Source organism: Oppia nitens, unplaced genomic scaffold, assembly GCF_028296485.1.
Source record: "Oppia nitens isolate AA-2021 unplaced genomic scaffold, nextdenovo-longstitch-racon4-pilon3 scaffold3_pilon_pilon_pilon, whole genome shotgun sequence".
NCBI classification, from domain to species: Eukaryota; Metazoa; Arthropoda; class Arachnida; order Sarcoptiformes; family Oppiidae; genus Oppia; species Oppia nitens.
Genome location: NW_026533221.1, coordinates 6,509,993 through 6,537,682, shown reverse-complemented (window position 1 = coordinate 6,537,682; position 27,690 = coordinate 6,509,993). Strand labels below are relative to the sequence as shown.

At 29.3% G+C, this 27,690-nt stretch overlaps 7 protein-coding genes across 7 annotated transcripts; 3 read left to right on the top strand and 4 right to left on the bottom strand.

The window, feature by feature from the left end:
- Positions 1 to 4,116: 4,116 nt before the first annotated feature.
- LOC128958571 (V-type proton ATPase subunit E-like) lies at positions 4,117 to 5,493 on the bottom strand. Its single transcript, XM_054304449.1, has 5 exons — positions 5,300 to 5,493; positions 5,056 to 5,231; positions 4,829 to 4,985; positions 4,604 to 4,767; positions 4,117 to 4,535 (listed from the first exon to the last, which is right to left on the bottom strand). The coding sequence occupies exons 1-5, from the start codon at positions 5,330 to 5,332 to the stop codon at positions 4,385 to 4,387; spliced, it is 681 nt and encodes a 226-aa protein (XP_054160424.1). The 5' UTR covers positions 5,333 to 5,493; the 3' UTR covers positions 4,117 to 4,384.
- A 2,551-nt stretch (positions 5,494 to 8,044) lies between these two features.
- On the top strand, positions 8,045 to 9,445 carry LOC128957519 (toll-interacting protein B-like). The gene is made up of 4 exons (XM_054303291.1): positions 8,045 to 8,622; positions 8,716 to 8,760; positions 8,822 to 9,023; positions 9,092 to 9,445. Exons 1-4 carry the CDS (start codon positions 8,249 to 8,251, stop codon positions 9,416 to 9,418), a joined length of 948 nt encoding a protein of 315 aa, XP_054159266.1. The 5' UTR covers positions 8,045 to 8,248; the 3' UTR covers positions 9,419 to 9,445.
- Positions 9,446 to 11,173: 1,728 nt separating this feature from the next.
- Positions 11,174 to 11,812, bottom strand: LOC128957672 (probable small nuclear ribonucleoprotein E). Its single transcript, XM_054303476.1, has one exon. The coding sequence runs from the start codon at positions 11,619 to 11,621 to the stop codon at positions 11,340 to 11,342; it is 282 nt and encodes a 93-aa protein (XP_054159451.1). The 5' UTR covers positions 11,622 to 11,812; the 3' UTR covers positions 11,174 to 11,339.
- A 320-nt stretch (positions 11,813 to 12,132) lies between these two features.
- Positions 12,133 to 16,041, top strand: LOC128958611 (DNA polymerase delta catalytic subunit-like). Its single transcript, XM_054304496.1, has 5 exons — positions 12,133 to 12,456; positions 12,521 to 15,250; positions 15,321 to 15,434; positions 15,695 to 15,848; positions 15,914 to 16,041. The coding sequence occupies exons 1-5, from the start codon at positions 12,216 to 12,218 to the stop codon at positions 16,008 to 16,010; spliced, it is 3,336 nt and encodes a 1,111-aa protein (XP_054160471.1). The 5' UTR covers positions 12,133 to 12,215; the 3' UTR covers positions 16,011 to 16,041.
- A 1,400-nt stretch (positions 16,042 to 17,441) lies between these two features.
- LOC128957416 (actin-5C-like) lies at positions 17,442 to 18,809 on the top strand. Its single transcript, XM_054303169.1, has one exon. It carries the CDS (start codon positions 17,613 to 17,615, stop codon positions 18,741 to 18,743), a length of 1,131 nt encoding a protein of 376 aa, XP_054159144.1. The 5' UTR covers positions 17,442 to 17,612; the 3' UTR covers positions 18,744 to 18,809.
- A 1,273-nt stretch (positions 18,810 to 20,082) lies between these two features.
- On the bottom strand, positions 20,083 to 22,936 carry LOC128957604 (motile sperm domain-containing protein 2-like). Its single transcript, XM_054303400.1, has 2 exons — positions 22,667 to 22,936; positions 20,083 to 21,648 (listed from the first exon to the last, which is right to left on the bottom strand). Exons 1-2 carry the CDS (start codon positions 22,845 to 22,847, stop codon positions 20,138 to 20,140), a joined length of 1,692 nt encoding a protein of 563 aa, XP_054159375.1. The 5' UTR covers positions 22,848 to 22,936; the 3' UTR covers positions 20,083 to 20,137.
- Positions 22,937 to 23,929: 993 nt separating this feature from the next.
- Positions 23,930 to 27,562, bottom strand: LOC128958640 (transcriptional repressor CTCF-like). The gene is made up of 8 exons (XM_054304531.1): positions 27,338 to 27,562; positions 25,978 to 26,798; positions 25,620 to 25,914; positions 25,454 to 25,557; positions 25,147 to 25,395; positions 24,527 to 25,082; positions 24,205 to 24,455; positions 23,930 to 24,136 (listed from the first exon to the last, which is right to left on the bottom strand). The coding sequence occupies exons 2-8, from the start codon at positions 26,794 to 26,796 to the stop codon at positions 24,080 to 24,082; spliced, it is 2,331 nt and encodes a 776-aa protein (XP_054160506.1). The 5' UTR covers positions 26,797 to 26,798; positions 27,338 to 27,562; the 3' UTR covers positions 23,930 to 24,079.
- Between the last annotated feature and the right edge of the window lie 128 nt (positions 27,563 to 27,690).

Below are 27,690 nucleotides of genomic sequence, written 5' to 3'. Positions count from 1 at the left end.
TTTATGAAATCACTATTTTGATTAAATCATGTAATATGATGTCAAAAAACAAGTGCAACAAAACTGATCCCATATTTGACATTGTTTTACCAAAACTAACTAAAAAGCATTCGTTATTTGTTAAAAGTCTTTGTAATCAATTACTGATTGAAGAGAAAGTATTAAATTGTCGCCAATTCTTATCCATTGCTAAGTTAAACAAATCATTGAATGAAACATTTGATACATCAACCTATTATAATGATTGTCTTAATAAGTCATTGTCTCATTTTGAAGATTACATTAGATTAGATGCCCTCTCATTGATCATTGAATGCAGAAAAACATCACAAATAGTCGACAGAAAAGACTTACAATTAATTAGTGATTCAATGATTTATAATATTAATAGTCAACAAAGCTATTGCCGACAGAGATTTGTTGCATTAATTCAAAAACTATTTCAAAGACTTATTGATAGTTTGAAATCAAATTATAAGATATCAGTTTATAATGAAATTCAAGAATATTATAATAGTTTTATTGGTTTTATAATCAATTTGTGTTTAAATGATTTGCGAATCGATGACTACTTTGGCGTAACTTTAATAAAATTGCAATTAATAGATATAATGAATGAATTGATTGCACCAAATGATTATATGTTACCCATATTTAAAACAATTGATTTTAATAAATATTTTATCAATTTAGTGAAAATTATTAGCGATTCCTTTGAGGAAAATAAAGTGATTGCCATTAAAATAATAGTATCATATTTGAAATTAAGATTGTTATCAGTTAGTGAATACCATTTATTACAACTAAAACAAATAGCAAACAAATTGAGTGAAAGTGCGACACCCGGTCACTCAATAACGGCTGTCCATCTCTACAGACTAATTGTTAACATTGAAGTGTTTGAAAATAAAAAAGACTGCAATCATTTGATTTATGATTTGATTCATAAATTTAGTGAAGATATCGAGCGATTCATCAAAGCTGAGCCTAAAGATGTGATTATTTCCGCAGCAAAATATCCGTTATATACCAAACTTTTATGTATTAAATCACTTATAAATGATGTGGACTTTGGACTTATTAGTTGTTCAGAAGTGCAACTTTGGAGACAATTGATAGACAAAGTGATTGATTTAAGTGTTAAGAGTAGCCAATCAGTCAATTATATAGTTTGTAATGACTCGCCTGAGGGTTATTTGCCAATGGATTGTCAGTTTGTCACACAAGAACTTATTAACAAACTTTTGAATTTATCTATTGATGAGAGAGTATCGGATGAAAAAGTATTGCACATAACATCACAGTTATTACTATTGAATGGCTGGAAGACAATCAAAGAGAGTGCTTGGCTTTTGGCACAGTTATGTCAACTGACAAATCGATGGCATTTTCATTGCTCTAATGACAATCCAATTATTGATTGTCACCAAACTATTATGATTATAGATTTTTTGTATTCAAATCTAATGGCACTCAAACATAGGGGTGCTTTTGAACAGACAGCCAGTGCTTTCAGTTTATTGATTGACAACATTTGGAATAATAAATGTATTTGTTCTGCAAAAGTGATCCAAATTCTTGATGATATAATCGATAATTTAGGCAAAACTATTGAAGACAATAAAGTAAAAGGATGTCTAACACGACGTTCAGCTGGACTTCCGTTTGTAATTCAGGCTATACTTAGCGGTGAACCATCTCTTTATATTAATAACTATTTTAACCGTACAATGACTCGTCTTTTGAATATACTTTCGGATTTTGACTCAAAAGAGTGGCAAATAATCCACTGTTTGAATATAATTAGAGCATTGATTAGAGATCACCGAATGATGGATAAGATTAAGCCTTTTGTCGAACAATCGATTAAAATATGTTTTATTTGTTTCAAAAGCAAATCATTTGCGATTCGCAATTCTTCGGCAATGCTTTGTAATTGTCTTTTGATTAAAATTTTTGGTGTAAAACGAAATAAAGACGACAACAACAAGAAGAATAAGATGTCTACATATCTCTTCTTCACTAACTATCCCACACTCTATGACTTCTTACTAAAACAATTGATAAATTGCTTACAGATTACAATCAATGGACAAACATTTCAAACAAATGCCTTACATTATGAATGCATTCCTTTATATCCATTACTTTTGATACTTTCGAAGTTAATTCCATCTATTAATACAACAAATATATACGACATGAATGTCTTTTTGCCACATCTTATGATATTATCAACCAATTGTCCACATTTTAGACTTCGAGTACTCGCAGCCAAAGTATTTGTCCAATTTATTGAAGAATCAAATGTAGAAAATGTATTGAATGACATATTTAATAAGTTTACACATAAAACAATTCAATCAAACAATCAATTTCATGGATTATCATTAATTTTCAATCAACTAATCTCAAAAACTAACTATTTTTCGAAACAAATTGTTTTAAATTTTTATAATTTTCTCAATTACGGCAAACAATTTTCATATTATTCATTACCACAGTTTATAAATATTGTTGAAAATTTAGCAACAAATTTAATGTTGACAATTGATGATAAGGAAATTTTGTTTAATATTTTAATGACAGAATTTTGCGATAATATGGATAAAACTGATGAATATTATGTATATTTGACACGAAGTATTATTTCATGTCAGCAATCAATTGAAAAACAGCACAAATTTTATTCACAATTGTTTTTGAGTGAAAATCAACGCTACTCTGAAGCAAAACTAATTGCATTAAAAATTATTACCAATTCCTTACACAATAACACTAATACTTATTGTAATTTAATTGATGACAATGAATACGAAAGTGTGTTTTCAGTGCCTTATATTAAAGTGTCAAATATCAGGCATTTAATATCTGATTTGAATTTATATGAAATTTTATTGTCATCACCAGAGTTCAAATATTTCATACAATTTATATATCAAAATACCCAAAATGTTTCAAATACTTTTAGCTCTATTGCTAATGCATTTGTGGCACAAATATTTCGTTTTATTTATTACATTACAAATTATAATTTGGCTAAATTGGGATCAATTATGGATTTAATAAATATTGATAACAAATTAAATTTGAATAACTTTGCATTACTTATAAATGCATTCCTCAAGAGTACAGATACTGAAATAAAAGTCTCTGTTATTCTACTAAGTTCTCAATTTGTCAATGAATTTATAAAAACCATAATTAGTGATCATTTTACTGATGGATTATATGAGAAATGGTGTCAACTTATTATCAACTATTCGTGTGATGTCCAAAATATATCAAATCGTAAAATTGCAGTCAATATTTTGAATAATTCATTAAATATTATTATCAATAATATACACAATAATGAAATTTGCGTTTATTTATGGAGAGCTTTAATCAATTTAATTGAAGACAATGATAGTGATATCAGAAGAATGGCCGTTAAGATTGTTGTTTCTTTGAGTAATCAATCAGAAGAAGAAATTGCTTCAAGAAAGGCACTCAAACTATGTTTAAAACTATTTGCAGATTATATGTCTTTTGATACTATTTTATGTGTCTATCATTTGTCAAAAATTATGATTGAAATGGAAAATAATGAAGAATCAGATAACGATGAAAGTGATGAACGATTTTTTGATAAAAGTAAACTCAATATATTTGCCGATCATTTTGTTTTGGCTGATCTTATATCAAATCAAATCAAAGACTTACTTCAATTTAAAAACATTCATTTAAATGATTTAAGACTACCATTAAACCAATTACCGGTAATGGATATAACATCTCAACAAATTTATATGACAAATGAAAATGCAATCAATCATTTATTAATCAAATTAAACAAAAACATTGATTTAAATCAACATTTTTTAAGATCTAATTGTGACAATATATTTACCGAAACAATTACATTAAAACTTATCCATACATTGATTATTACAACAGTTAACGGCATTCAATTAAATATATAATTTTTATTTGATGTCATGAGGTTGTATATGATAATAGTTGCACATATACTGTAGTACATTACGATTATTGAAATATAACCATTTGACATCAAATAATTAAATATTTTTATATTAATTAGCAATAAATTATAATTATATGTCATTAATGTTTCGTTGTATTGATAAACTGTGTGATTTAATTATATTAAATTTAATTACATTAATCCGTTTAATCGTTAATATGTCTACATTTAGAGTACACTCTGGACTAGTATATGATATATACTGTATATACTATTTATTGTAAATCAAATAAAACTAATAAAAACAAAGTAAAACAAAATGATATCCAAAAGATATTTCCGATTATTTTTTAATAATAGCAATAACTGGAATGTGATTAACGCTATAATATTTGCAATTGTATTACACGTTATGTCTTAATCATTGAATTTTCGGTTAGCATTACCACCGAAAAGAGCTGTTCTAATCTCAGGCAACAACTGTTGACTAATCAATTCAAGACGACTCTCCAAAGTGTTGGTCACTTTGGTTTTACCCTTATTTGCTATCAGTTCCACTCCTCCACAACTGTTTATAAATAGAAACAAAGTATTAGACAATAATAATGACTTACAGGTAAGCATTTTGTTGAATACCTATCGGATCCAATGAAACTTTCGGTATCTAATTTCATCTCCACATCCTTTCCAGTGGCGTCTCTATATTCCTGTTGTGCGGATCCCATAGCATTCTCAACAATACGAATGTCCTGTTGTCGACACCGGACGACCACTTGTTTCTCCAAGAGTTGAAACAAACTCTATGGTATTGACAAGTCTTGTAAATGTTATATACAGTATAAATCAATAGTTAGCCAATACCTGTGCGATCAACTTTTGAAGAACTTTTTGGTATAGATTGGGATCTTTAGTCACTTCCATGAGCTTATGTCTGGCCTCTTCATTGACATTACGTATGTGCTCTTCTCGTGCCTTAAGAACCTTAAGTCGTGCCATGTTTTGCATGTGACTGTTCTGACTAATGATTAAGTTGACAGAAAGTGTCCAAATAGTTATCAATATATCAAAAGAAGATAATAATGACATACATTCTCCTCTGCAGTTCCACCTGTTTCTCCTTTTTCTCGTAGAAGTCCATAATCTTCAGTCTCTGTTCGGTAACAAGTCTTCCTTTCTCTATATTAAACTCTTCCTCAGCCTTGGCGTCGATCTCTTCTGCCTTTTCATTGGCCTCTTGTTCAATGAAAGCCATCATATGTTTGATCTTAAGATAATATGTTAGTAATTATTAGATAAATCAATCAAATGGTAAATAAATTATCGGAGAAATACCTGTTTCTGAACGTCTGCGTCACTCAAAGCCATTTTGGATCAGTTGTGTGGTAATAGTCAACTGTTTATTATAATTAAAGACAATTAAAATGATTTAATGGTTAAAGTGATTAATATTATTGTTAAATGCAATCAAATTAATGGGCGTTTAGTAGCAAATAGTCTATCAATTGATGACAATCTCATTATACAGAAATACAGTTAGAGTTCAATCAACATTCACAGGTAGGGAAGTTCCCAATAAAAAAAATCCCTCCAATTTTCCCGGAAAATATAAAAATATATTTTATTATACATCCATTGATTCCTCAATTAGAAAGGGAAAATATACAATATATTATTACAATAAATAGTAACAAAACTTAAATATTTTGCAAAAATATATTGAAATATTTAAAAATAAATTTAGTGACTATTTTTACTACAATTTAATATTGAGAGAAAGTTGCGACATTGATCGGTCTATAGATCGATCATTTGGAACTTTGCCTCAATTTTTAGTCGGTCCCAATTACCCCTCAATATAAATATTTGTTTTTCAAACATTTTAATAAAATATGTTGTTTAGAGTTTAATAGATGATAGCACAAGAAAATAGATTCCTATGAATTCCCAGAGAACAGGGAATATAAGGAACTTTTAGAATATAAAACGAGGGAATCTAATCTAATCTAACTCTAACTACAATATGTAGACTCAGTTGTAATAAATATTATACAAAACAATATATTTCAGTCATTTAATGCTATTATTCCTAACAATAATATCGTCCACAAAATGATTGCATTAAACAGTAATATACAGTATTTGATTACAACCAGAATATTCTTATTATAAGAATATCCTATAAATTATATGTAAGTATTATTTTTATATAATTATAGTATAGTTATACTTAAAAATTTAGAGTAAAAATTTAAAAATAATTATTAATAAACTTATTTTATAGTAATTTTAATATTAAAAAAAATTACAATAATTTACAACACTTTTTATAACTATAAAAAATATTGTATATTATTGAGATTATATGAATTGAAAAACAATGACAATTATAGTCTCATTTTCTATACAGTTATTATTTATGTTTTATACTTTATTTTATAGTTTATTTTTCATTAATCATGAATTAATTATAATAGTTAAACTTATTATTGTAATTTATTTATATTTTCTATTTTGTTATAATTTATTCACACAAATCATAACAACATTAAATTTTGTATTAATTACATTAATTTTATATAGGCTATTATCATTTTGTTTAGTCTAAAGTTAAGCATAAAAATATGTTTGTAAACTAAATAAGCTATTTATAAATGTTAAATAATTGATAGAATTATATAATATACTAAAAATTAAATAATTTTCATATTGGATTAGAATTTCTAATCCGAATCAATCGGTATAATTCATAAATTGGATTATCTATTATCGCCAATACTATACTTTGACAATAATTGTTCAGAATTTAAATAATAATTAAAAATTATAAAATAAATTTATATAATATTATCTAAATATTTAATGCAGAGTAAATTTAAAATAAAATTTTAAGAGAATAATTTATATTTTGCAATTTAAACATACTTTTTAAAACTTATTTGATATTAACTTATATTTTGTTTGTTTTTGTCATTTTTAATATTGTTCAACAAAATGTCACGTTTTTAAAAAATATGAGTTAACTCTAAATTTATATGGGATATGAAATTATTATCTTAATCTACAGTATATGCCATTTAAGGATAAATTAAAAGTATACAGTATTTTCTAACTCATTAAAACATATTATAATATAAACTATGTTTTTATAGATTATGTTTATGAATAAATTTAATTAATTAATTTTTATTATTTGACATTTTATGCTTTCATATTATAAAAATACTTTTATATTTTAATGTATTTGGAAATTTACTATTTTTCTGTAATATAATTTTATATTATAACCAAATAATAAATTAAATAATATTTTCTGTATATAAATGATCATATTTTATCATTAGATAAATAATTATAATTTAAAGTATAGTATAATATGTATCGTATAAATAAATTTATAACTATTATAGAGTCGATAATTGCTATCAAATGCAATATCAAAGGTATTGAAGCAAATAATGATTTTGTGTGTCATTTACTTATATTATATGAGTCATAATAATAATATTATTATAAGTTATACAATATTAACAATTGGTTTAATAATAAAGATAATCAAATTTATTTAATTGCATTATATTTTAATATATTTCATTTTATTCAATTACAAACATCATTAAAATTTAAATTTAGAAATAACTTAATTAACAGTTTAATTAGTTTCAAAATATCATATCTACAGTATATATAACGTAAAATAATGATTAATTAAAAACTTATATTTTATACAATACTGAATATACGCTTCAATTATACTAATGTAGTATAAGTATAGTACTGTATAGTACTGTATAGGTATTGAAAAGTTTAATATTTGACTTCAATAATAATAATGCTTTTCATATTAAAAAAAAGTGTTGTTTTAGTAATAAATAATCAGTAATTTAAAGGAAATATTTGAATCGTCACTATATTTGCCTAAAAAATTTCGTAATAATATTTACTTTAATATTTTTAAACACATATTACATAACACTTATAATCGGAAAGTATTGCTATACTAAAGACAATTACTGTGTGTTATTCAATAGACTATTGAATCAATGCTTACAATAATTGTCATAATATTTGTTACAATATTTGTGTGCAAAGAGTGCTGTTTTTGAGCGATTGCTTACATATTATACACATTATATTGAATGAGTAAATGAAACAAAATATTAATAATCATAGGATTTAGTCATCACTTGAGTGACAATCGTTGATAACAATTGCTATAAACAGTATATTATTGACCAAATCAGTGGTTTTATCTAAATTTTAAAACCAATTATCATCGCATATATGTCATCAATGGCCAGCACTTCACCGAAAGCCGTGGCTAACAATATGGACGGCGAACGTATCGTCCGAAACAATACTAACATATTGATTGGTCGCTTACCCGAAGATTTCTTAAGATTTGACGCCAATGATGGTACTAATGGTGAGACAGTACAGAGTCCACGCACTTTGCATCAGATCCAAGCCGATGAAGAAGTGGCTATGGCTTTACAACAGCAACAGTATCACAGATGGACAGCCAGTCCACAGAATATTAGGGGAAGACTTGATGTAACGATAGTTGAGGCCAGACTTGTCAAGAACTATGGTGTCACTCGAATGGATCCATACGTTAGACTCAGAATCGGACACCATATTTATGAGACCAGAACCTGGTTTGTAAAGATATGATAATATTTTGAAATAATTACGATATAAATAATATGTGATAATTAGGTAATTGATTTGTCTTAACCATTGTATTATAGCTATAACGGAGCCAAGAATCCCAAGTGGAACAAAGTCTTCCATTGGTATGTCTAGAGTCCACACAATTGATAATCAAATTTATTTATTTATTTATTAAACGACTAGTTATTTACCGCAAGGCGTCGACTCCTTTCATATTGAGATATACGACGAGTGCTCCTTCACTGTCGATGAGATGATTGCATGGATTTTATATAAAATACCCGAATCGACATTCAGTGGACAAACAGTTGAGGAATGGGTTGATCTCAATGGCAAACAAGGAGATGGTAAAGAGGGACAGATATGTGTTGTCACATCTTTTACAGTAAGTTTGTCGGTGTTTATGGATTTATATCGAAGTATTAAATACTTTAAAATATTTTTCATTTATAGCCTTTAAATAAGACTGCTCTTCAAAATACTGGATACCCAGTAACAGCTCCTATGGTTCCCGTATTAATTCCCAATCAATATGGTGTTGTTTACGGTCAAAACATGCCTCAAGTGTATGTACAACCTGGTCATCCACCAACTGGTTCACAACCTCAACCTCAACCACAACCACAACCCATAGTTATTAGTGAAGAGGATGTCAAACAAGTATCGGAAATGTTTCCAAACGTAGAGATAGATGTTATCAAAGCTATTATGGAAACACAGAGAGGAAATAAAGACAGAACTATTAATTCATTACTTCAGATGACAAGTGAAAACAATTAATTATTTTATTTGATATCAAATCAAATCATTTGTTATAAAATGCAAATCCATAAGAGTTTGTTTATATAACGTATTGTTTGTCATATTTTTAAATTTTCTTATCGTAAGTAATTTATTTTATATAGTATTTAATTATTGTTACATATTTTAACACTTGTTATTGACATTTTGCTGTTAATATACAATATAAATTTATATTTTAGTATAACAAAATTTTTGTTATAGAAATTTATTTATATTTTAAGTAATTTTATTATAAAACTCAATTTTATTTGTTAATTTAATTATTTTTGTTTATAATTACGGTAATGTAACATTTTTTCATTGTTTAATTATGTAAATCGTTGTTATTTTTTATAGTTACACATTATTATAATTTTATTAATTAATTCGGTTAATATAATTACGGTATATTGACATTTATGACTATGTGATTGATTTTACTTACACTACAGAATATTAATTTAAAGTTAACAATTAAAAAGTATTTTGACATTTTTAAATTAATTAATAACATACACTATTAATCTGTAAACTTATATACCTAATTTATCATACAATATATAAAATATTATTTTATATTTATCAAAAGTTCAATTATCAATATTGAATTAAAATATTTAACTAATGAAATTGCTTGTCTACAATATATCTAAAAATTTTATTTTAATTCATTTATTGATAGTAATATTTAATAATTAAATAAATGTTTTGTTATACAGTAATATAAAATTATAAATTAATTTTAATATATTATGCGGTATTACTGTACAATTTATACTAGAATTCTATATAATTCTATACAGTATTTTCATAAAATATAATAATAACATTGTATTGAATTTATAATTTTTTAGTAACATTATTAATAACTTTTTATTTGTTTAAATGATTATTAAAAATGATCATCTATAATGTATTAATATTTAATACATTAAATTGTTTATTTGTAAATTTAGCTTTAAAAATAAATACCGGTATAAATAATTTAAACACAAATATGAAATCGAAATTATGCTAGATCAAATAATTTAAGATATATTATTTTTATTTCCTGTTATACTGTATATGAGTATTAGACTACTATTAGACAACTATTATTAATGTTAATTACATCACATTTTATTAATTCATTGATTATCACAATAATAATTACGAGACATTATTTAAAAACAGATTCAAACATTTTGTTTCAATCAATTGTATTCCCAATGAATCTCATAATTATTGTCTTCATTTTGCTTGTATTTATTATATCCTCATTTTATTTGTCATTTCTTTTGGCCAATCGATCAATTTGTCGTAAAAGACGAAAACTAATGCAACAAAATCTTAAAAATTGGACACAAATCTCATTGGATTCCGATTTGAGTGACAACAACGACACGACTGATAACTCCCATTCAACCACTGTTAGCATAGATGAAGAAGAGTGGACACAATTTCTGTCATCCGATCAACAATTGATTGATACTAACTGTTCAAATGCCAAAAATAATACTAAAGAGATCTTAAGAAATCATCGAAAATATTCATTAGAATTGATTCAAAAGTTAAAGAAAAGTAATATATTGTCAAAGAAGCCGACAAATAAATACTTCAAACAAAAGCTACCAAAAGTTAACCATAAGTTTGAACCAAACAAAAGTGATAACTCAATCAAACAAATGGTTTCAAACAATTTAATTGTCGTATAAATGTCTAAACTTTTGTCTTTCAAATATCTTGTATTTGTTAACAAATCTATTAATTTATTATTTATTAAATGATTAATAATATTAATATATAAAATGATACATTAATTACAAAAATACAATAATGAGAAATAAAGTAAACTATAGTTTAGACATTAATTATCATATAAATAGTCGTCAAATAATAATAGTAGTGATAGTGTGATGACATCAAATGGGATCAGCTATTACTGTGGCGGTTGTGTACTCATAATAAGTGTAATGTTTTCGCCCTTCAGAAGTATGCGACCAATTGGTTTGCGTACTTTGGTCTTCATATAGACTTCTTGTGCGTCATCTAAGACCAGATTCATGTATTCATCAAATCCGATAATATGTCCTTCAATTCTCATCGTTATATTCTCCGTTAGCCACACCTGAATGCGAGCCCTATTCTGCAGATATCTGAAGATAAGGTTAATGGGCTGAACCATCACTTTCTGAATCTTCTGCGACCCTTTGTATGCCATGTCTTCAAAACAGATGTCTATGTATTTAACAAACGTAAGTCACAAACCAATGTCTTAGACTAAGTAGTGGTGATATTAAAGACAATTAAATGATTAAAAGATCACAACTTTTGTCAAACACTGACTGAGTCTTCAAACACACAAAACAACGCTTTCGTATCGTTTGCCGATAATTATGCTATCGATCAGAGCTTTTTGTTATAAATTTTATATATATTAAGTCTATATAATCGAATAAACTAAAAAAGGTCTAAATCATGCATTTACTAAAATATTGTACTGTTTTAAGTTTAAAGCATTAGTTAAATACAGTTAAAGTTAGTTATAGACAACAAATGTTTTAATGATATTCATAATTAAATAAATATATAATAACTTTAATTTAATAAACATTAAAATATTTAATTAATTTTATAAATAAATATATTATTTTAATATATTATTGATTTGAATGATTTGAATGTATTTATAGTTTAATAAATTGAATGTTTTAGTCAAAAGATATGACAATACTTTGTGTAGAAATAGCGCCAAAAGTATTGTCGCTTTGATTACACTCTCTTGAAGTGAGTTTGATATCAATTGTGGTCATCGATGGACAACAAGAAGAAAGGTTTTGGTTTTGGTAATAGAGGTAATGCCGGAACAAAGTCTTCATTTACCAAAACAAAGAATTTTGATGTAAATTCAAAGCCAAACGAATCACAACCGCCGAAGAAGTCTCGACAGAATAATGACGACATCGACGATGACTTGGATGACATTCACGACGATATGGAGTTTGATTCTCAAGAAGAGTACAATCAAGACGACATGGATGTGGTCGACGATATGTGTATGTATTTTATAAAATATTAAACGATTTTCTTATTAAGATATTAACCATAAATTAACTTCAGTTTCAGCGCCGGAAACCACTCATAGCAACGTTCGGTGGTCTCGACCAGAAAGAGGTGAAGTGAATGCCGAGACGGATGACATTATATTCCAACAAATAGACATCGATTCATACATTGGACCCGTGAGGTCAGGAATGCCCGGACCTAAAGAAGGAGTGGCACCTATTATGAGAATGTTTGGCGTCACTGATAATGGTATGTCAGTCGTCTGTCACATACATGGTTTTGCTCCGTATTTTTATATCCCGTCACCGAATAGTATAAAGAAAGAGAATTTGTCTCAATTTATGGACAAATTAAATAAAGCTGTCATTCAAGATATGAGATCCAATAACGATAACATTGAAAATGCTGTTTTGGCCGTTGATATTATTCAGAAACAGTCTATTTATGGCTATAAAGGCTATGAAAAAATACCATTTCTTAAGATAACGATGTGTTTGCCACGATTGGTGGCCGCAGCCGCGCGTATTCTGTCAAATAGCAGTGCTTTCTCTACTGAAGGCATTCAGTCATATGAAAGTAATATTGATTATGACATCCGATTTATGGTCGATACACACGTTGTTGGCTGTAATTGGATTGAGTTGCCGGCCGGCACTTATACTATACGTAATGTTGAAGAAATGGACTCTCGCTGTCAATTAGAAGTAGACATTGCCTATAATAAGTTTAAGTCATATGAACCGGAGGGTAATTGGTCTAAAATAGCACCTCTTCGAGTATTAAGCTTTGACATTGAATGCGCCGGAAGAAAAGGTATCTTCCCTGAGCCAGATATGGATCCAGTCATTCAAATAGCCAATTATGTTATAAGACAAGGAGAGAGAGAACCGTTTATTAAAGTGATATTCTGTCTGAAGGATTGTGCGCCTATTGTTGGCAATGAAGTTAAGTGTTTTGAAGACGAAAAGAAATTGCTTAATGCTTGGGCTGACTTTGTCCGCGAATGTGATCCCGATATGATTACTGGTTATAATATTCAGAATTTCGATTTAGGATATCTTATTGAAAGAGCCAAACATATCAAATGTAATACATTTCCATTTTTGGGTCGAATTAAGAGAAGCCAGACAAAGGTCAGGACTAGAGTTCTTCAATCAAAACAATTGGGAAAACGCGAGAATAAAGACATTAATATTGAAGGAAGAGTTCAGTTCGACTTACTGTTGGTTTTGTTAAGAGATTACAAATTAAGATCTTATACATTGAATGCAGTCAGCTATCACTTTCTTCAAGAACAGAAAGAAGATGTCCATCACTCGATAATTACTGAATTACAGAACGGAACCGATCAAACCCGCAAACGTCTGGCCGTCTATTGTCTCAAAGATGCTTTGCTGCCATTGAAACTGATTGATAAATTGATGTGTATTATTAATTACATGGAAATGGCGAGAGTGACTGGAGTTCCTCTGTCATACTTATTGACCAGAGGTCAACAGGTGAAAGTTGTATCTCAATTATTACGTAAAGCCCTGGAACAGGATCTGTTAATGCCATCTCTTAAGCCGGCACAAGGAGATGACTTTAGCGGCGCTCTTGTCATTGAACCGGTCAGAGGTTATTATGATGTTCCCATTGCGACTCTTGATTTTGCGTCACTATATCCCTCTATAATGATGGCACATAATTTGTGTTATACAACTCTTCTTCAACCAAAAAAGATTAACGAAATGAAAGAGGATCAGTACATCCGGACGCCCGCCGGTAGCTATTTTGTCAAAACAGATGTCCGCAAAGGATTGTTACCCGAAATTTTAGAAGACTTGTTGGCCGCAAGAAAGAAAGCCAAAGAAGATCTTAAGAAAGAAAAAGATCCACTGAAAAGAAAAGTATTAGACGGCAGACAATTGGCTCTTAAAATTAGTGCCAACTCTGTGTATGGCTTTACCGGAGCACAAGTGGGTAAACTTCCGTGTCTTGATATATCCCAAAGTGTGACGGCATTCGGCCGACTGATGATAGATTTGACCAAAAAAAGTGTCGAAGAAATGTATACAGTAGACAATGGTTACCCTAAAGACGCTCAAGTTATTTATGGTGACACCGATTCAGTTATGGTTAACTTTGGTGTTAAAACGGTATCGGAAGCCATGAAATTTGGTCAACAGGCGGCCATTGAGATCACCAAAAAGTTTATCAGTCCTATTAAACTTGAGTTTGAAAAAGTATATTTTCCTTATCTTTTAATTAATAAGAAGCGATATGCGGGTCTTTATTGGACTAAACCTGAGAAATACGATAAAATGGATTGTAAAGGCATCGAAACAGTGCGTAGAGACAACTGTCCACTTGTGGCTAATATGATTAGTACGTGTTTACAGAAACTTTTGATTGATCGCGACCAGGAGGGAGCCGTAGATTACGCCAAACAAACAATATCTGATTTACTTTGTAATCGCGTAGATATTTCTAATTTAATTATTACTAAAGAGTTAACCAAAAATGATAGCGAATATGCGGCTAAACAGGCACACGTAGAGTTGGCTCACCGAATGGCCAAACGAGATGCCGGTTCCGCTCCAAAACTTGGCGATAGAGTGCCGTTTGTTATAATAGCTGCGGCTAAAGGAACTCCTGCTTATCAAAAATCAGAAGATCCGTTGTATGTATTGGACAATAATATTCCGATTGACACTCAATACTATTTAGAGAATCAGTTGTCCAAACCTTTGATCAGAATATTTGAGCCAATGTTTAAAGAAAGGACTGAATCTGTTATTTTAAGTGAGTTTTGCATTTTTTGTCAATTTTATTAGTCATTGTATGCATAGTAACATTTAATAACAAACTTTAGGAGGTGATCACACCCGAACCAAAACGGTGGTCACATCTAAAGTGGGCGCACTCTCCAAGTTCACCAGCAAACGACAGACTTGTATTAAATGTAAAACACCGCTCAATGACGACAGTAAGTGATGATTATTAGTCAAATGTATGATTAAAACATTTATTTTTGACTTTTTTTTATCTATTTTAAAAATAACGTTTTTAATAATTAAAATGTGTTACGGTTACTTAATTTTATTTTAGCTACTAACATTTATGATAACAATTATCCTAGTTAACTATTATTAACTTACAATTTTACAGTACATTATTTTTACTGAATTTTTGATAAAATTATTTTTAATTTTTATGAAATATATATTTATTTTTAATGTATTAAAGAATTAGCCACTTGTGACTACTGTGTTGAAGATGAGCCCGAACTCTATCAAAGTGAAGTACAGCGACTCAATGAATTAGAGGTTAAATTCAATAAATTGTGGACACAATGTCAAAGATGTCAGGGAAGTCTTATTGAAGAAGTCATATGCACGAGGTTTGCAATCAAACTAAATGAGTATTTAATAATTGATGACTAAATTTATCTCTTAAACATAATAGCTGTGATTGTCCCATATTTTATATGAGAAAGAAAATTAAAATTGAATTATCGGATCAACAAAAGATTATTCAAAGATTTGGTGCATCCGATTGGTAATCGATTGATAACACTTCTATCAACAACTGACACACCCTTTATGTTAATCACATATACTGTATATTTAATACTTATATTTTTTAATCAATAAGTTATGATTAATAATGATTACTTTTTTAATTATTTTCTATTCATAAAATTTATTATAAGAAATAATTATTAAAAATTAATTTTTATGAAATAATTGTAATTTATTTTTAAGATAATTAGATGCTTATGAGTCGCAAGTTAACGAACTTTGACAATAAAATATTATTTTATAAAAAGTATTTTTTTCGACAATAGTTTTGGCATTTAATCAGACTTAGTATAAGTGTTGAACAAAATTAATACATGTTTTGCTAAATAAATTGAAACCATTTTGAGAGTGAAAGTGACGAATCTTTGCCTAAGAAGAGAACTGTTATTATAAGTTAGTCATACAGAAGATAGAAAGCAAGAGAGAGAGAGAGAGAGAGAGAGAGAGAGAGWGAGAGAGAGCTTAATTGTTTGCCTCAGCAATGGTTTAGTAAACATTTTCATTGAAGAGCTCTATTCATTTGAGACCCATTTAAGGCATGGGATGGGGTGTGATGTGATGTGAGCCCTGTCTGAGTAGTGATATGATGTTATGCTCGTATGGATCGTACTATAACTGTGTCTATGTGTATGTATGGACGGGGGATAAGTAATGGTATGAGTTTACTCACAAATACAAGAATAGCATTGAATGAATTCATGTCTGAAGACGACTACTCATAGACTTTATATTAAGTTTTGATAATTATATGGAAACTTAAGCAAAGACTCATACGTCAGGAACTGTTTAAGAATTTCTTGCTTTCCTTAATTAGGTCCTTATATTTTTGGCGCTATTTGTATATTTAGTATATTGATAACAATTTTTAAATATTTTTATGCATTTGAATTTTATATTTTTTTAAACTTATATACAATATTAAAATTAGTTTATATTTTACTGAATTTGCAAATTGAAAAAATTAAAAATTAATTTAAACGAACAATAATTCAAACATACATTATTTAATACATTTTTTCTTATTTAAATATAAAATACTATATATGGCTTAATATTAAAATATATTTATTTAAACTAAAATAGATAATACTATGTTTCATGAAAACCCAACAAATTATTAGTTTTAATAAAAAGTTTGAAACAATATTATAGTGAACTCAGATAATGACCTGTGAATGAAAACTGAATGAATGGACAAATAGAGGCATAAGATATAGTGAAGTGAAAAGCATGACATTCCTGTTCAACGATAGCTTTAAATGTATGTTTGAATGGAAAGAATCTCTGGGAGAACACCCTTTGATCCTTAAATAACTCCCAGTGCTCTTCATTGACATTTTTGGTAATAGTTATGTTGACAGTGCTTGTGGTGACTCCGGCGCACGCGGTGTTTAAGCACTTGCATTGGATGACATTATATGTTAAGAGACCAAAATCGGGAGCTCTTGTGTTTGAAAAAGTCAGTTGAGTTCTAGAGTTTGCAGTGTCCGTGTCTTTGGTGAAGACTAAGCTAAAACAGTGTTAGCAATACTTTATAATTATAACTAACAGTTTAGTCAAACAACAAATCAAATCAAATCAATATGTGCGACGACGAAGTGACCGCTCTTGTTGTAGACAATGGTTCCGGAATGTGCAAAGCAGGCTTTGCTGGTGATGACGCTCCCCGAGCTGTCTTCCCATCCATTGTTGGCCGACCCAGACATCAGGGAGTTATGGTGGGTATGGGTAACAAGGACTCGTATGTTGGAGACGAAGCCCAGAGCAAAAGAGGTATCCTTACCCTGAAATACCCCATTGAACATGGTATCGTTACCAATTGGGATGACATGGAAAAGATCTGGCATCACACCTTCTACAATGAGCTCCGTATTGCCCCAGAAGAGAGTCCTGTCCTCTTGACTGAAGCCCCCCTTAATCCCAAAGCTAACAGAGAAAAGATGACCCAAATTATGTTTGAGACCTTCAACAGCCCCGCCGTATACGTTGCCATTCAAGCCGTACTCTCCCTCTATGCTTCTGGTCGTACAACTGGTATTGTATTGGACTCTGGAGATGGTGTGTCTCACACTGTTCCCATTTATGAGGGATATGCTTTGCCTCATGCAATCTTGCGTCTGGATATGGCTGGCCGTGACTTAACTGACTACTTGATGAAGATCCTCACAGAACGCGGTTACTCTTTCGTCACAACAGCTGAGCGGGAGATCGTTCGCGATATTAAGGAGAAGCTGTGCTACGTTGCCCTCGACTTTGAGAATGAAATGGCCACCGCTGCCACATCTTCCAGTCTCGAGAAATCATATGAATTGCCCGACGGACAGGTCATCACCATTGGAGGCGAACGTTTCCGCGCACCCGAAGCTCTTTTCCAGCCTTCCTTCTTGGGTATGGAAGCCTGTGGTATCCATGAGACGACATACAATTCAATCATGAAGTGCGACATTGATATCCGTAAGGATCTATTTGCCAACACTGTCATGTCTGGTGGTACCACTATGTATCCGGGTATTGCTGACCGCATGCAAAAGGAGATCACTGCCCTGGCACCCGCCACCATCAAGATCAAGATCATCGCACCACCTGAAAGGAAATACTCGGTTTGGATCGGAGGCTCAATCCTCGCCTCTCTGTCTACTTTCCAACAGATGTGGATCTCCAAGCAAGAGTACGACGAGGCCGGACCTGCTATTGTTCACCGCAAATGCTTTTAAGATATCTAATCAAAACAAATATAACAACTACTATAAAATCTATAAAAATATATTTCATTTTGATTATTATTATTATTATATAATTATTATTACATCAAATGATTATATAATTATAATTATTGTAACACCAAATCTATTGTAACACCATTTTAATTGCATTTATGTTTTGACAGTAAAGTAAAGATTATTATTATATTATTATTATGATATAAAAGCCAAACAACTGTCTTAAGTCTTCTAAAATCTCTGATTTTACTATCTTTTGATTCATTGTATAATTGTTTTTATTGTTTTGCCTCACAATTGATCCGTTTCGTGATATTCTTGATTACAACAATTAAAACAATTATTTCATAAATAATTGTCTTTCAATTGAATACTTGACTTAAGAGTAAAAATAGTTGAATTCAAAAGCCAACAAACTTTCACTCAGACTCCAGACTTTGCTATAGAGTCGACTGATTTTTTTATTGCTTAATAAGGAGAGACATATAGTAAGTGTAACGGTTTGATGGTGTAAATGAATATTTTGAGAACAGGGATGTTATAAGATGTGCCCATGAGTTGCATATATATTATTAGAAACTTCTCTCTCTCTCTCTCTCTCTCTCTCTCTCTYTCTTACACTCATTCATTCATTGCTAACCTTGAATAGAGTAATATATCCGTCGATAATTGATATTCACATTAAAAGTTGCTTTAAAAGACCATTTTTAACAAAAAGTGTATTTATTTCAGAATCTCTACTAAAATAAATCTTTTTCCATATATACTGTATTCATAAAATAATTTATGACTTAATGGTTTTCAAAAACTTATTTAAAAATACATATTTTTATTTTAAACATTTATTTTTTATTTGAGAATAAAAAATTATTATTAACTTTAATAATCTTGAATAATTAAAATCATATAAACTATTTCATATAAACATTTGTTATATAATAATTTTTAATTGCTATTACAAATTTATAATTATAAGACTATAGTATATTGAAATATATTCTAGTATTCTAATAACAATACTAATAAATTATCAAAATAATATACATTGTATAGAAATTGTATCAAATTTTATGAATATTTGGACAATTATTTCAACATAATGTATACATAAAAGTCTAAATTCTTGAGCTATATTTTATATCACAACTTAATACAAACAAAATTATTTATTGTTTGTTTGTTTTTTATGTTTTGTGCTTATTCTGTGACCTAAACATTATTTACACAATCAAGTATTAAAAATAATCTTTTATAAAAATCTTTTATAATAAAAATTTAACAAATATATAAATTAAAAATAATTATTTTTTTGTACATAACGTAAATAGATATTCAATTTAATAGTTATAAACAAATAAAGTAAAGTTTTGTTTAAATAAATATAAAATTCACTCATTGGTGACAAACACTTTGGGCGCAAACTTACGTATAGTTAGACTTTCAAGTGATAGGAATTCAGTGTATGAATGGCTATATAAGACCAAAATCAAGAGTATAGACATTGCTATTAGTAAGACATAGAGGAGGAGTGATAGCTGTGTTTGGCGTCTTTCCAACTGTTGACACAACGATCGCAATGTTACCACTTCTTCATTTAGATCACTTTCAGCCATCTTTTTTCCCATCAATACATTGCTATTATTTTCATTAACAAATTCACTTAATGTTGTCAACAATTTATGAGAATATATATTAGTTTTAGTATCGTTTTCAGTCCATAATTTGGCAAATTGATTGACAGTAAGTTTATGATCATTGACCGGAACCGATACAATAAGAAACTTGTCGTGTTTTCGGTAACTTTGTTCGGACATCAATTGGATATTACAGCGGACATTGGCGCCACTCATGATGACACCCAAACGGGGATACACTATGTAATTGTTGGCGTTATTGCATTGAATTTTATATGCAATCGGAGTGTCCGACAAATTTTGCAGTAAAACATTGGATTCATACGACTCCGAGTGTGAGCTATATATTAATTGTATGAAATCGTTAGGAAATATTCCCATTATAGTTGACTTTTGAATCGTTTTATTTTGACAAACAATGCTATCTTTTATTATATCTTTAGTTTCATTAATTTCGTTTAATTCAATATCATTTTTGTCATTTATTTTGTTGATATAATGATTGTTTTGTAATGCTTTGTCAGCTTCTTCAAGAAGTGGTTCATAAAATGGCAAAATGCGGTCAATATCTGTCTGAGTGAAACCATTTTCAATGGCCAGTTTGGCAACAGTTGTACATCCATTTGGTACATATCTGTAATTTCGTTTACAGGTTCCGCCCATAAAATCAGGCAATGCTTCAGTAGTTATATATTGTTTTACATTAGATTTATCGGCAAATTTAATAAGTGGTAAAAATGTTTGCGGTATTAAAGACATTGCAATTTTGCGGAAAGCATTTAAAAGCCACGAAAGTTCGTAAACGAGAATATATTTGAGTCCAACGGGAAAATACGAGTTACCGGCGGTTATCAAAAATGACAAGAAATCCATATCCATATTGGAATAGCCGGCACCCGAACAGTCAAACACAATGGCCATACCATTACCATCAACTTCTTTATCAACTTTGTTAACAATAAACATTAAAAACTTTTTAATTGGTTCCGCCATTTCCGGTATCTTCCGATGCATTCGTATTCGTAAATAAATGACAACATTTCCCTCCAAGTCTTTCTCATATGAGAAAAGTCCGCCGACTTTATAAAACTCTGCGGGAAAGTCGGTGTCCTTCATGTCTGATAAACCAAACTGTTGTCTCCATCTCATAGTATCTCTAATCATGTGAAACGCTTGGTCGACATCCCGACGGCGCGCTAATAAAAATCGTTTGACATACCAGTCGTTTGTCCGAATTGTGTCCACGTCTTCATCATTATATAAATCTATTGACAATTGATTTTATTTTAATAAACTTAGTATTGTATTTGTATTTAATTATATTTACTAACATTAAATTAGTTTGTCAAGGATAAGCAATTTCAAAATAATTTACAAATTTACCCAAAATTATAAAATTGATAATAATGTATAATATTTATTATACATGTAATAATGTTATTGTTAATAACTTAATAAAAATAAACCCAATTTTTAAGAAAACAAAGTTTCTTTCGAAAAAATAATTAACATTTATATTTAATTAATTATAATAAATTAAATATAGTTTTAAATAAAATATAATAAAAATGATTTATAAATAATAATAATTTAGAAAAAATTATGATCACTAGTGAATGTTAATGATTTGGGTTAATTGTGTTTTAGAAATCTATACAATATTTATCTTACAATTTGTATGTATGTGTAGCTCATTGTACTGTATTTGTATTATTCATAGTAATTCAATTCAATGTTTTTTTTTATATAAGTTTAATGACAATACAAATAGTTTATCAGAAAACCTCAATTTGATTAACAAAATAAAATGCATTAAAACCATTGTAAAATATTTTATAAACCTTTCAAATATAAATTGCATCAATTAATACTATATTTAAAATATATATAAATTTATATATTGTATATTTATGTTGTTTGTGACCCATCATCAAAATAAATATCAGCATACTTCAATTTCTATATCTGAGTAATTTTAATTTTTTAAATTAACTGTTAAGTACTTAAATGATATAAAACATTTGAATACAATATAATAATATCAATAATTAATAATCTAAATATTCAAGTTTTAACACTTGGATGTTAAATACTAATTCAATGGCAGTACTTTTTAAAGATATTTTATAAAATAATAAATTATAAGTTACTATACTTTGTAATATCGATAAAATATATATATAATAAACAATTGATAAGAATCATACCGTATAAAGCAATAATGTTATTATTTATTATATAAATATAAATATTTGAGAAAAATATTATTAAAACAATACAAACCTCTATTATTATCGTATTCCTCAAGAAATCGTTGTCTTAATTCAATAACCAATTGTCCACTTTTATTGCTATATTGTTTTGTCATAATTTTGACTTTAATTAATGATATGTTAATAATACTATACAATTGGTTTTCATAACAAATTAGAAATAATTTTATTGCCAACACTACACGTGACATATATTAAATAAATACTATTTTTTAAAAGACTAGTCAAAAATCTGTCGACTTTTTATCGGTTTTTTTGTAACTATGAGTAAACACAGTCTTAAAGTGAAAAACAAGTTATCAAAAAACCTAAATAAATGTTAAAACTTGTCGTTCAGGTTATCATGTAATCAACTATTGGTCTAACTCTTAGATAACTTTAGACAACAATTGCGCCCTCAAAGACATTCAAACTTTTTTTTCGAAAAAAAACTTTATATAACTACCCGTAATATAAACTATTAAAACCAATTATTTAAGAAATTTTAAATAAACATTATTTTCCTTTCAATATAACTACAAATACGTAATTCAATTAATTTTAAAAAATAGTGATATTTCTATGATTTACTGAATTTTTAAGAATCATAGTCTCAATTATAAAAAAAAATAAATTGATAATAATATTTATAGTATACAAAATAATTAAATTTTTATTTCTAGCAAAATTTAAATGCAAAACCACTTTCTTACAAATAATAAAAAAGACAATAATATTACCGATACTTTATATATTAAATCCAAATACGGTAATCAAAACAAACTTGATAATTGTTATAATATAATTTTATTATTTTTTAAAATGAATAGAAATTAATTTAATATAATAGTTATATTATATTTATATATAAAGTATCTTTAAAAATGATAATAATTACTTCAATTTATTGTTTATCAATAAATATAAGTTTTTATGTCATGATTTTCATCGATTATATTGTTAATGAATTCAATTAAAGATTGAATTAAATATTTAAAATTTAATTCATAATTACAATTAAAATACACAAATTTATTCAATTTGATAGATAAGATTGATATTAATAATTGTTATCTAAGAATTGATTTGATATTCAAATATTTAACAAATAATTGATTAGTGTTTTAAATTATACCGTAATCGTTAAAATTACAATTAAAACTAAAAATTATACTTAAATTTAGTGTAAACTCAATATAATATATATTTATATGAATGACTAATTTGACTTCAAATGGGATGAAAATAAACAATAAATATTGTTAATAATTATCAGAAACTCTTTTTTCTTTTCCATAGATATTAAAAATATAACAAAATGTCTATTTATGTAAATTAATAGACAATTTTGTTAACAACTTATAAACATAATTCAATGTCCTATCATATTAGTAATGTCAACATTCATCTACAATACAGATTTATAGTATCACTATCACTGTCATCACTGTCCGTGAACGGCAGGCATTGATAGAATAGCATCATCTTCTTCATCGTCATCCTAATTGATTAAATTAAAAATCAATTTCAAGTTATTAAAACACTTACCAATAATAAAAAAAATCAAACCTTAAATCCAAAACAATTTGCTAAATCTTTTTGTTTCTGTATTTGATCTCTCAATTGTTTGGTGTCATCGGTTACAAGAGGTGGCGGAGGAATAGAAGTGGGCTGAGATATGAGGCCTGAAGAAGTGGTAGGCGCCGAACTGAGACGGACAGAATGTTTAGGCATATAATCGGGATCATCAATAATACTGTCGTCTTGGATAGCATTGGCTGCTTCGGCGTCTTCAGTTGATAATTGAATTATATAGTTATCTATAAATAAAATAATTAATTATAAAATTATAATTATAATGTCTTTAATAATTGACAATAATTAGACTCACCATTAGAATTATTGGCGCCATTTTGTCGAGCAATAGCGTAACGAGTCTTTCCTTTACCTTTAGAAGTGGAGGCCTGTAATAGATTAAGTTGTTCTGTGACTAACTGTCCTTCATCTGGAAGTGTTGTGCTGTCATTATCATTATTAGGCATCTGAACCACTTCGAAGACTACCACTTGCTCTCCATTAGTGTTTTGTAAGATCTGTTGTGTTTGTGGATCCAAAGTGAACGATAGTGTATGTTCTTCATCACTCTCATTGGGAACAATCATTTGTGACGAATCTTCCATATCGTCTTCATCTTCATCATCAATAAGTTGAGTCGAGTCATTCATACGATTATAATTGATATTTTGTTCTTTATAAGCGTCGGGATCGTGAATCTGCATATGTCTCATAAGGTTTCCCTTATGTCTGAAAGCTTTGTTACATTGAGGACATTCGTGTGTCTTCTCCTTTGGCTGCGGCGCCACATATGCAGGATTGTGGTACAGATTCTTATGTCTCTTTAATAACTGCTTTTGACGAAATGATTGATCACACAAATCGCAGTTAAACTATATATTAAACAATATTATAATTATAATTGTTTAAAATATCAAAATATATTAATATAAATACCGGTTTTTGGTCGGTATGTATCAACATATGTGACTCAAGATGTCGGGCCGAAACACTGGCGTAATTACATAAATCACATTTAAAGCATTTCTCTCCTTCATGTGTTTTCAAATGCAATTTGAAATGATAGCGATCGGGAAAACTCTGGTCACATCTCTTACAAGATAACAACTTATCGCTAGTGTGTAGCTTTTGGACATGGATTCGGAGGTCAGTCTTACGGCCACAAGTGGTCGGACACAGTTCACACTAAGCAAACAAGTTTTCATAATAACATCAATTCATTCATATAATTAAATAAAAATACCTTAAAAATAGGTTTGTTTCCGCTGTGAATAAGTCGATGAGCTTTAAGTGAATTGCTTTGAGTGAACCGCGCGTGACATACATCACACTCGTAAGGCTTTTCACCTGAAATAATCATTTTATAAGAAGTGGTCATTTAAATGGTATGATAACCGTTAATACCAAACCTGTATGTATTCTAAGATGTCGTTTTAATTTGTAAGTATCAGGACTGGCATAAGTGCAATGAGGGCACTGATAGGGTCGCTCTCCAGTATGACATCTCATATGTCGCTTCAATTTAGACAACTCTACCGATGCGTAATCACATTCAGTACAACGATGTGGCTTCTCGTGTGTGTGTCGGTACCGGACATGTCTGACCAGTTCACCCGATGTAGTGAATGCCGCTTCACAGTATTTACATCCATGGGGTCGGACACCGGTATGAGTGTTGACATGATTTTGAAGCGAAGCGATGGTCTAATCCAGAAATCAATAAATAGTAATCACTAAATAATAAACAAAGACATTATAAATGCAAACCTTGAATCCTCGCTCACAAATACCACACTTATGAGGTCGTTCTTCACTGTGTGACTTCATATGTCTGGACAACAAATATCGCTTATTACTCGTATAATTACAGTAATTACACATATGTTGGTTAGGATTAGCCGGAGTGGTAGTTGTCTGTGGTTTTACTTTTTTAGCCGAAACATTAGCTGCCGGTGACTTCTTAGTTCGTTTCGGTGTTTTCTGTAGATTAGGCTTTACATCTCCTGATTCATCTCCTTCTTCATCATTGAGTAGTTGATCCGTGTTTTCTAAATCATTGATGGACTCATCTTCGGGAACATTTGGTAAGTTAATGTCATCGAAATCATAAACCGATATATCATTTGGTCTTTCAGACGAGTCTTTCTTTTCCTGTTTGATTCGTTTCATTCGGGTTTGCATTTTATTACTAGTTTTCGGCGTACTTTTAGTGGTCGCAGTACTACTACTAATCGCAGGTTTGGTGGGAACGGCAGTCTGAATAGTTGTGGGCGTAGTAATAGTTGGTTCGGTGGCATCACTTGTTGTCGGTTGTTGTACTATAAGAACATAACCACCATTTTCCTGGTCGGGAACAATGGCAACAGTTTGATAGGCGCCATCGGGACCGGTACCAGATGTGCCGGCCTGACCACTGGCCGCCTGTTCGGCCAACATTTGTAGTGTTCCCTCATCAATACCTGCGGCCAACTTATTGGCGTCAATAGCATAAAATGTGGTTTCATTGGAACCGCTTTCATCTATTTCTTTGTTAAACGACTGCAAATAGTTTTGTATGTCTGTAATGGTTTCCGGGTTTTCCGCCATTTCTATCTCAAGATAATATCATTTGTCTTAATAATAGCTTTAGATATCATAAGTATATTATTATTTTGTAAAATATTTTATGTCTTAAATAATCAAATGAATGGTCAAGTCTTGTAACTATCAATTGGTATTGAAGTTTATCCGCCATTTTGTTGACAAATGTGAAACAAAGGCTAAGCAAAAATGGCTAAAATGTATGCAAAATGTGTTAATTGTGTCCAAATTGTCACTAAACTGGTCTAATCATTGCATCATTGGTCACATTGATTGACATACTGTCCGCTGTTTGCGCTGTCTGTATGTCAGGACTGATGCACCACTTCGTGGATGAAATGGGAGTCACAATCATAAGACATAAGACATAGAGAGCGTTCATAGCGTTAATACAGACTTGCATTTCAATGACAATCACTTGTCGAGTGACGGATACCGACCGATACCATGATATCACTCTATCGGTTCCCACCATTCATATCATTATTACATCAATTATCATATAGTCATCATCGGTGTACAACAAATCAATTTAATTAAGACTTACCTCTTAATGAGTGTTGTGATTGTTGTCACTCACTTCCAGAGGGCATCAATTGGTGAACAGTTTAGTGTGTATTATGTGTTTGTTTGAGATAACAGTCAAACAGTGCTAACATTGCTAACAGTCCTAACAGTGCTCTCACTCACCACCAGATTGTCTCACAAATCACTGTATTGTGTGTTCAATGTGTTGACTATAGAGGCGTACAAACACTTGATATAACAGCCAATGCTTTACTAACACATTATTTGAGTATAAATAACAAAAATATAGTCAAGTATTTACAGTATTATACAGTATTATACAGTATATGTATTATATGTATACTCTATATGTTTGGCGCAATTTTACAGTTA

Coding starts and splice junctions, on each gene's coding strand:
- LOC128958571 (XM_054304449.1), bottom strand. CDS start 5,332: ATGGCTTTGAGTGACGCAGACGTTCAGAAACAG. Junction 5,232..5,299: donor ACGCAGACGTTCAGAAACAG/GTATTTCTCCGA, acceptor TATTATCTTAAG/ATCAAACATATGATGGCTTT. Junction 4,536..4,603: donor AGTTTCATTGGATCCGATAG/GTATTCAACAAA, acceptor ATTTATAAACAG/TTGTGGAGGAGTGGAACTGA.
- LOC128957519 (XM_054303291.1), top strand. CDS start 8,249: ATGTCATCAATGGCCAGCACTTCACCGAAAGCCGTGGCTAACAATATG. Junction 8,623..8,715: donor ATTTATGAGACCAGAACCTG/GTTTGTAAAGAT, acceptor ATTGTATTATAG/CTATAACGGAGCCAAGAATC. Junction 8,761..8,821: donor TGGAACAAAGTCTTCCATTG/GTATGTCTAGAG, acceptor TTAAACGACTAG/TTATTTACCGCAAGGCGTCG.
- LOC128957672 (XM_054303476.1), bottom strand. CDS start 11,621: ATGGCATACAAAGGGTCGCAGAAGATTCAGAAAGTGATGGTTCAGCCC.
- LOC128958611 (XM_054304496.1), top strand. CDS start 12,216: ATGGACAACAAGAAGAAAGGTTTTGGTTTTGGTAATAGAGGTAATGCC. Junction 15,251..15,320: donor GACTGAATCTGTTATTTTAA/GTGAGTTTTGCA, acceptor AACAAACTTTAG/GAGGTGATCACACCCGAACC. Junction 15,435..15,694: donor AACACCGCTCAATGACGACA/GTAAGTGATGAT, acceptor AATGTATTAAAG/AATTAGCCACTTGTGACTAC.
- LOC128957416 (XM_054303169.1), top strand. CDS start 17,613: ATGTGCGACGACGAAGTGACCGCTCTTGTTGTAGACAATGGTTCCGGA.
- LOC128957604 (XM_054303400.1), bottom strand. CDS start 22,847: ATGTCACGTGTAGTGTTGGCAATAAAATTATTTCTAATTTGTTATGAA. Junction 21,649..22,666: donor GGAATACGATAATAATAGAG/GTTTGTATTGTT, acceptor AATTGTCAATAG/ATTTATATAATGATGAAGAC.
- LOC128958640 (XM_054304531.1), bottom strand. CDS start 26,796: ATGGCGGAAAACCCGGAAACCATTACAGACATACAAAACTATTTGCAG. Junction 25,915..25,977: donor TTTGTGAGCGAGGATTCAAG/GTTTGCATTTAT, acceptor TTTCTGGATTAG/ACCATCGCTTCGCTTCAAAA. Junction 24,137..24,204: donor CAAATTGTTTTGGATTTAAG/GTTTGATTTTTT, acceptor TTAATCAATTAG/GATGACGATGAAGAAGATGA.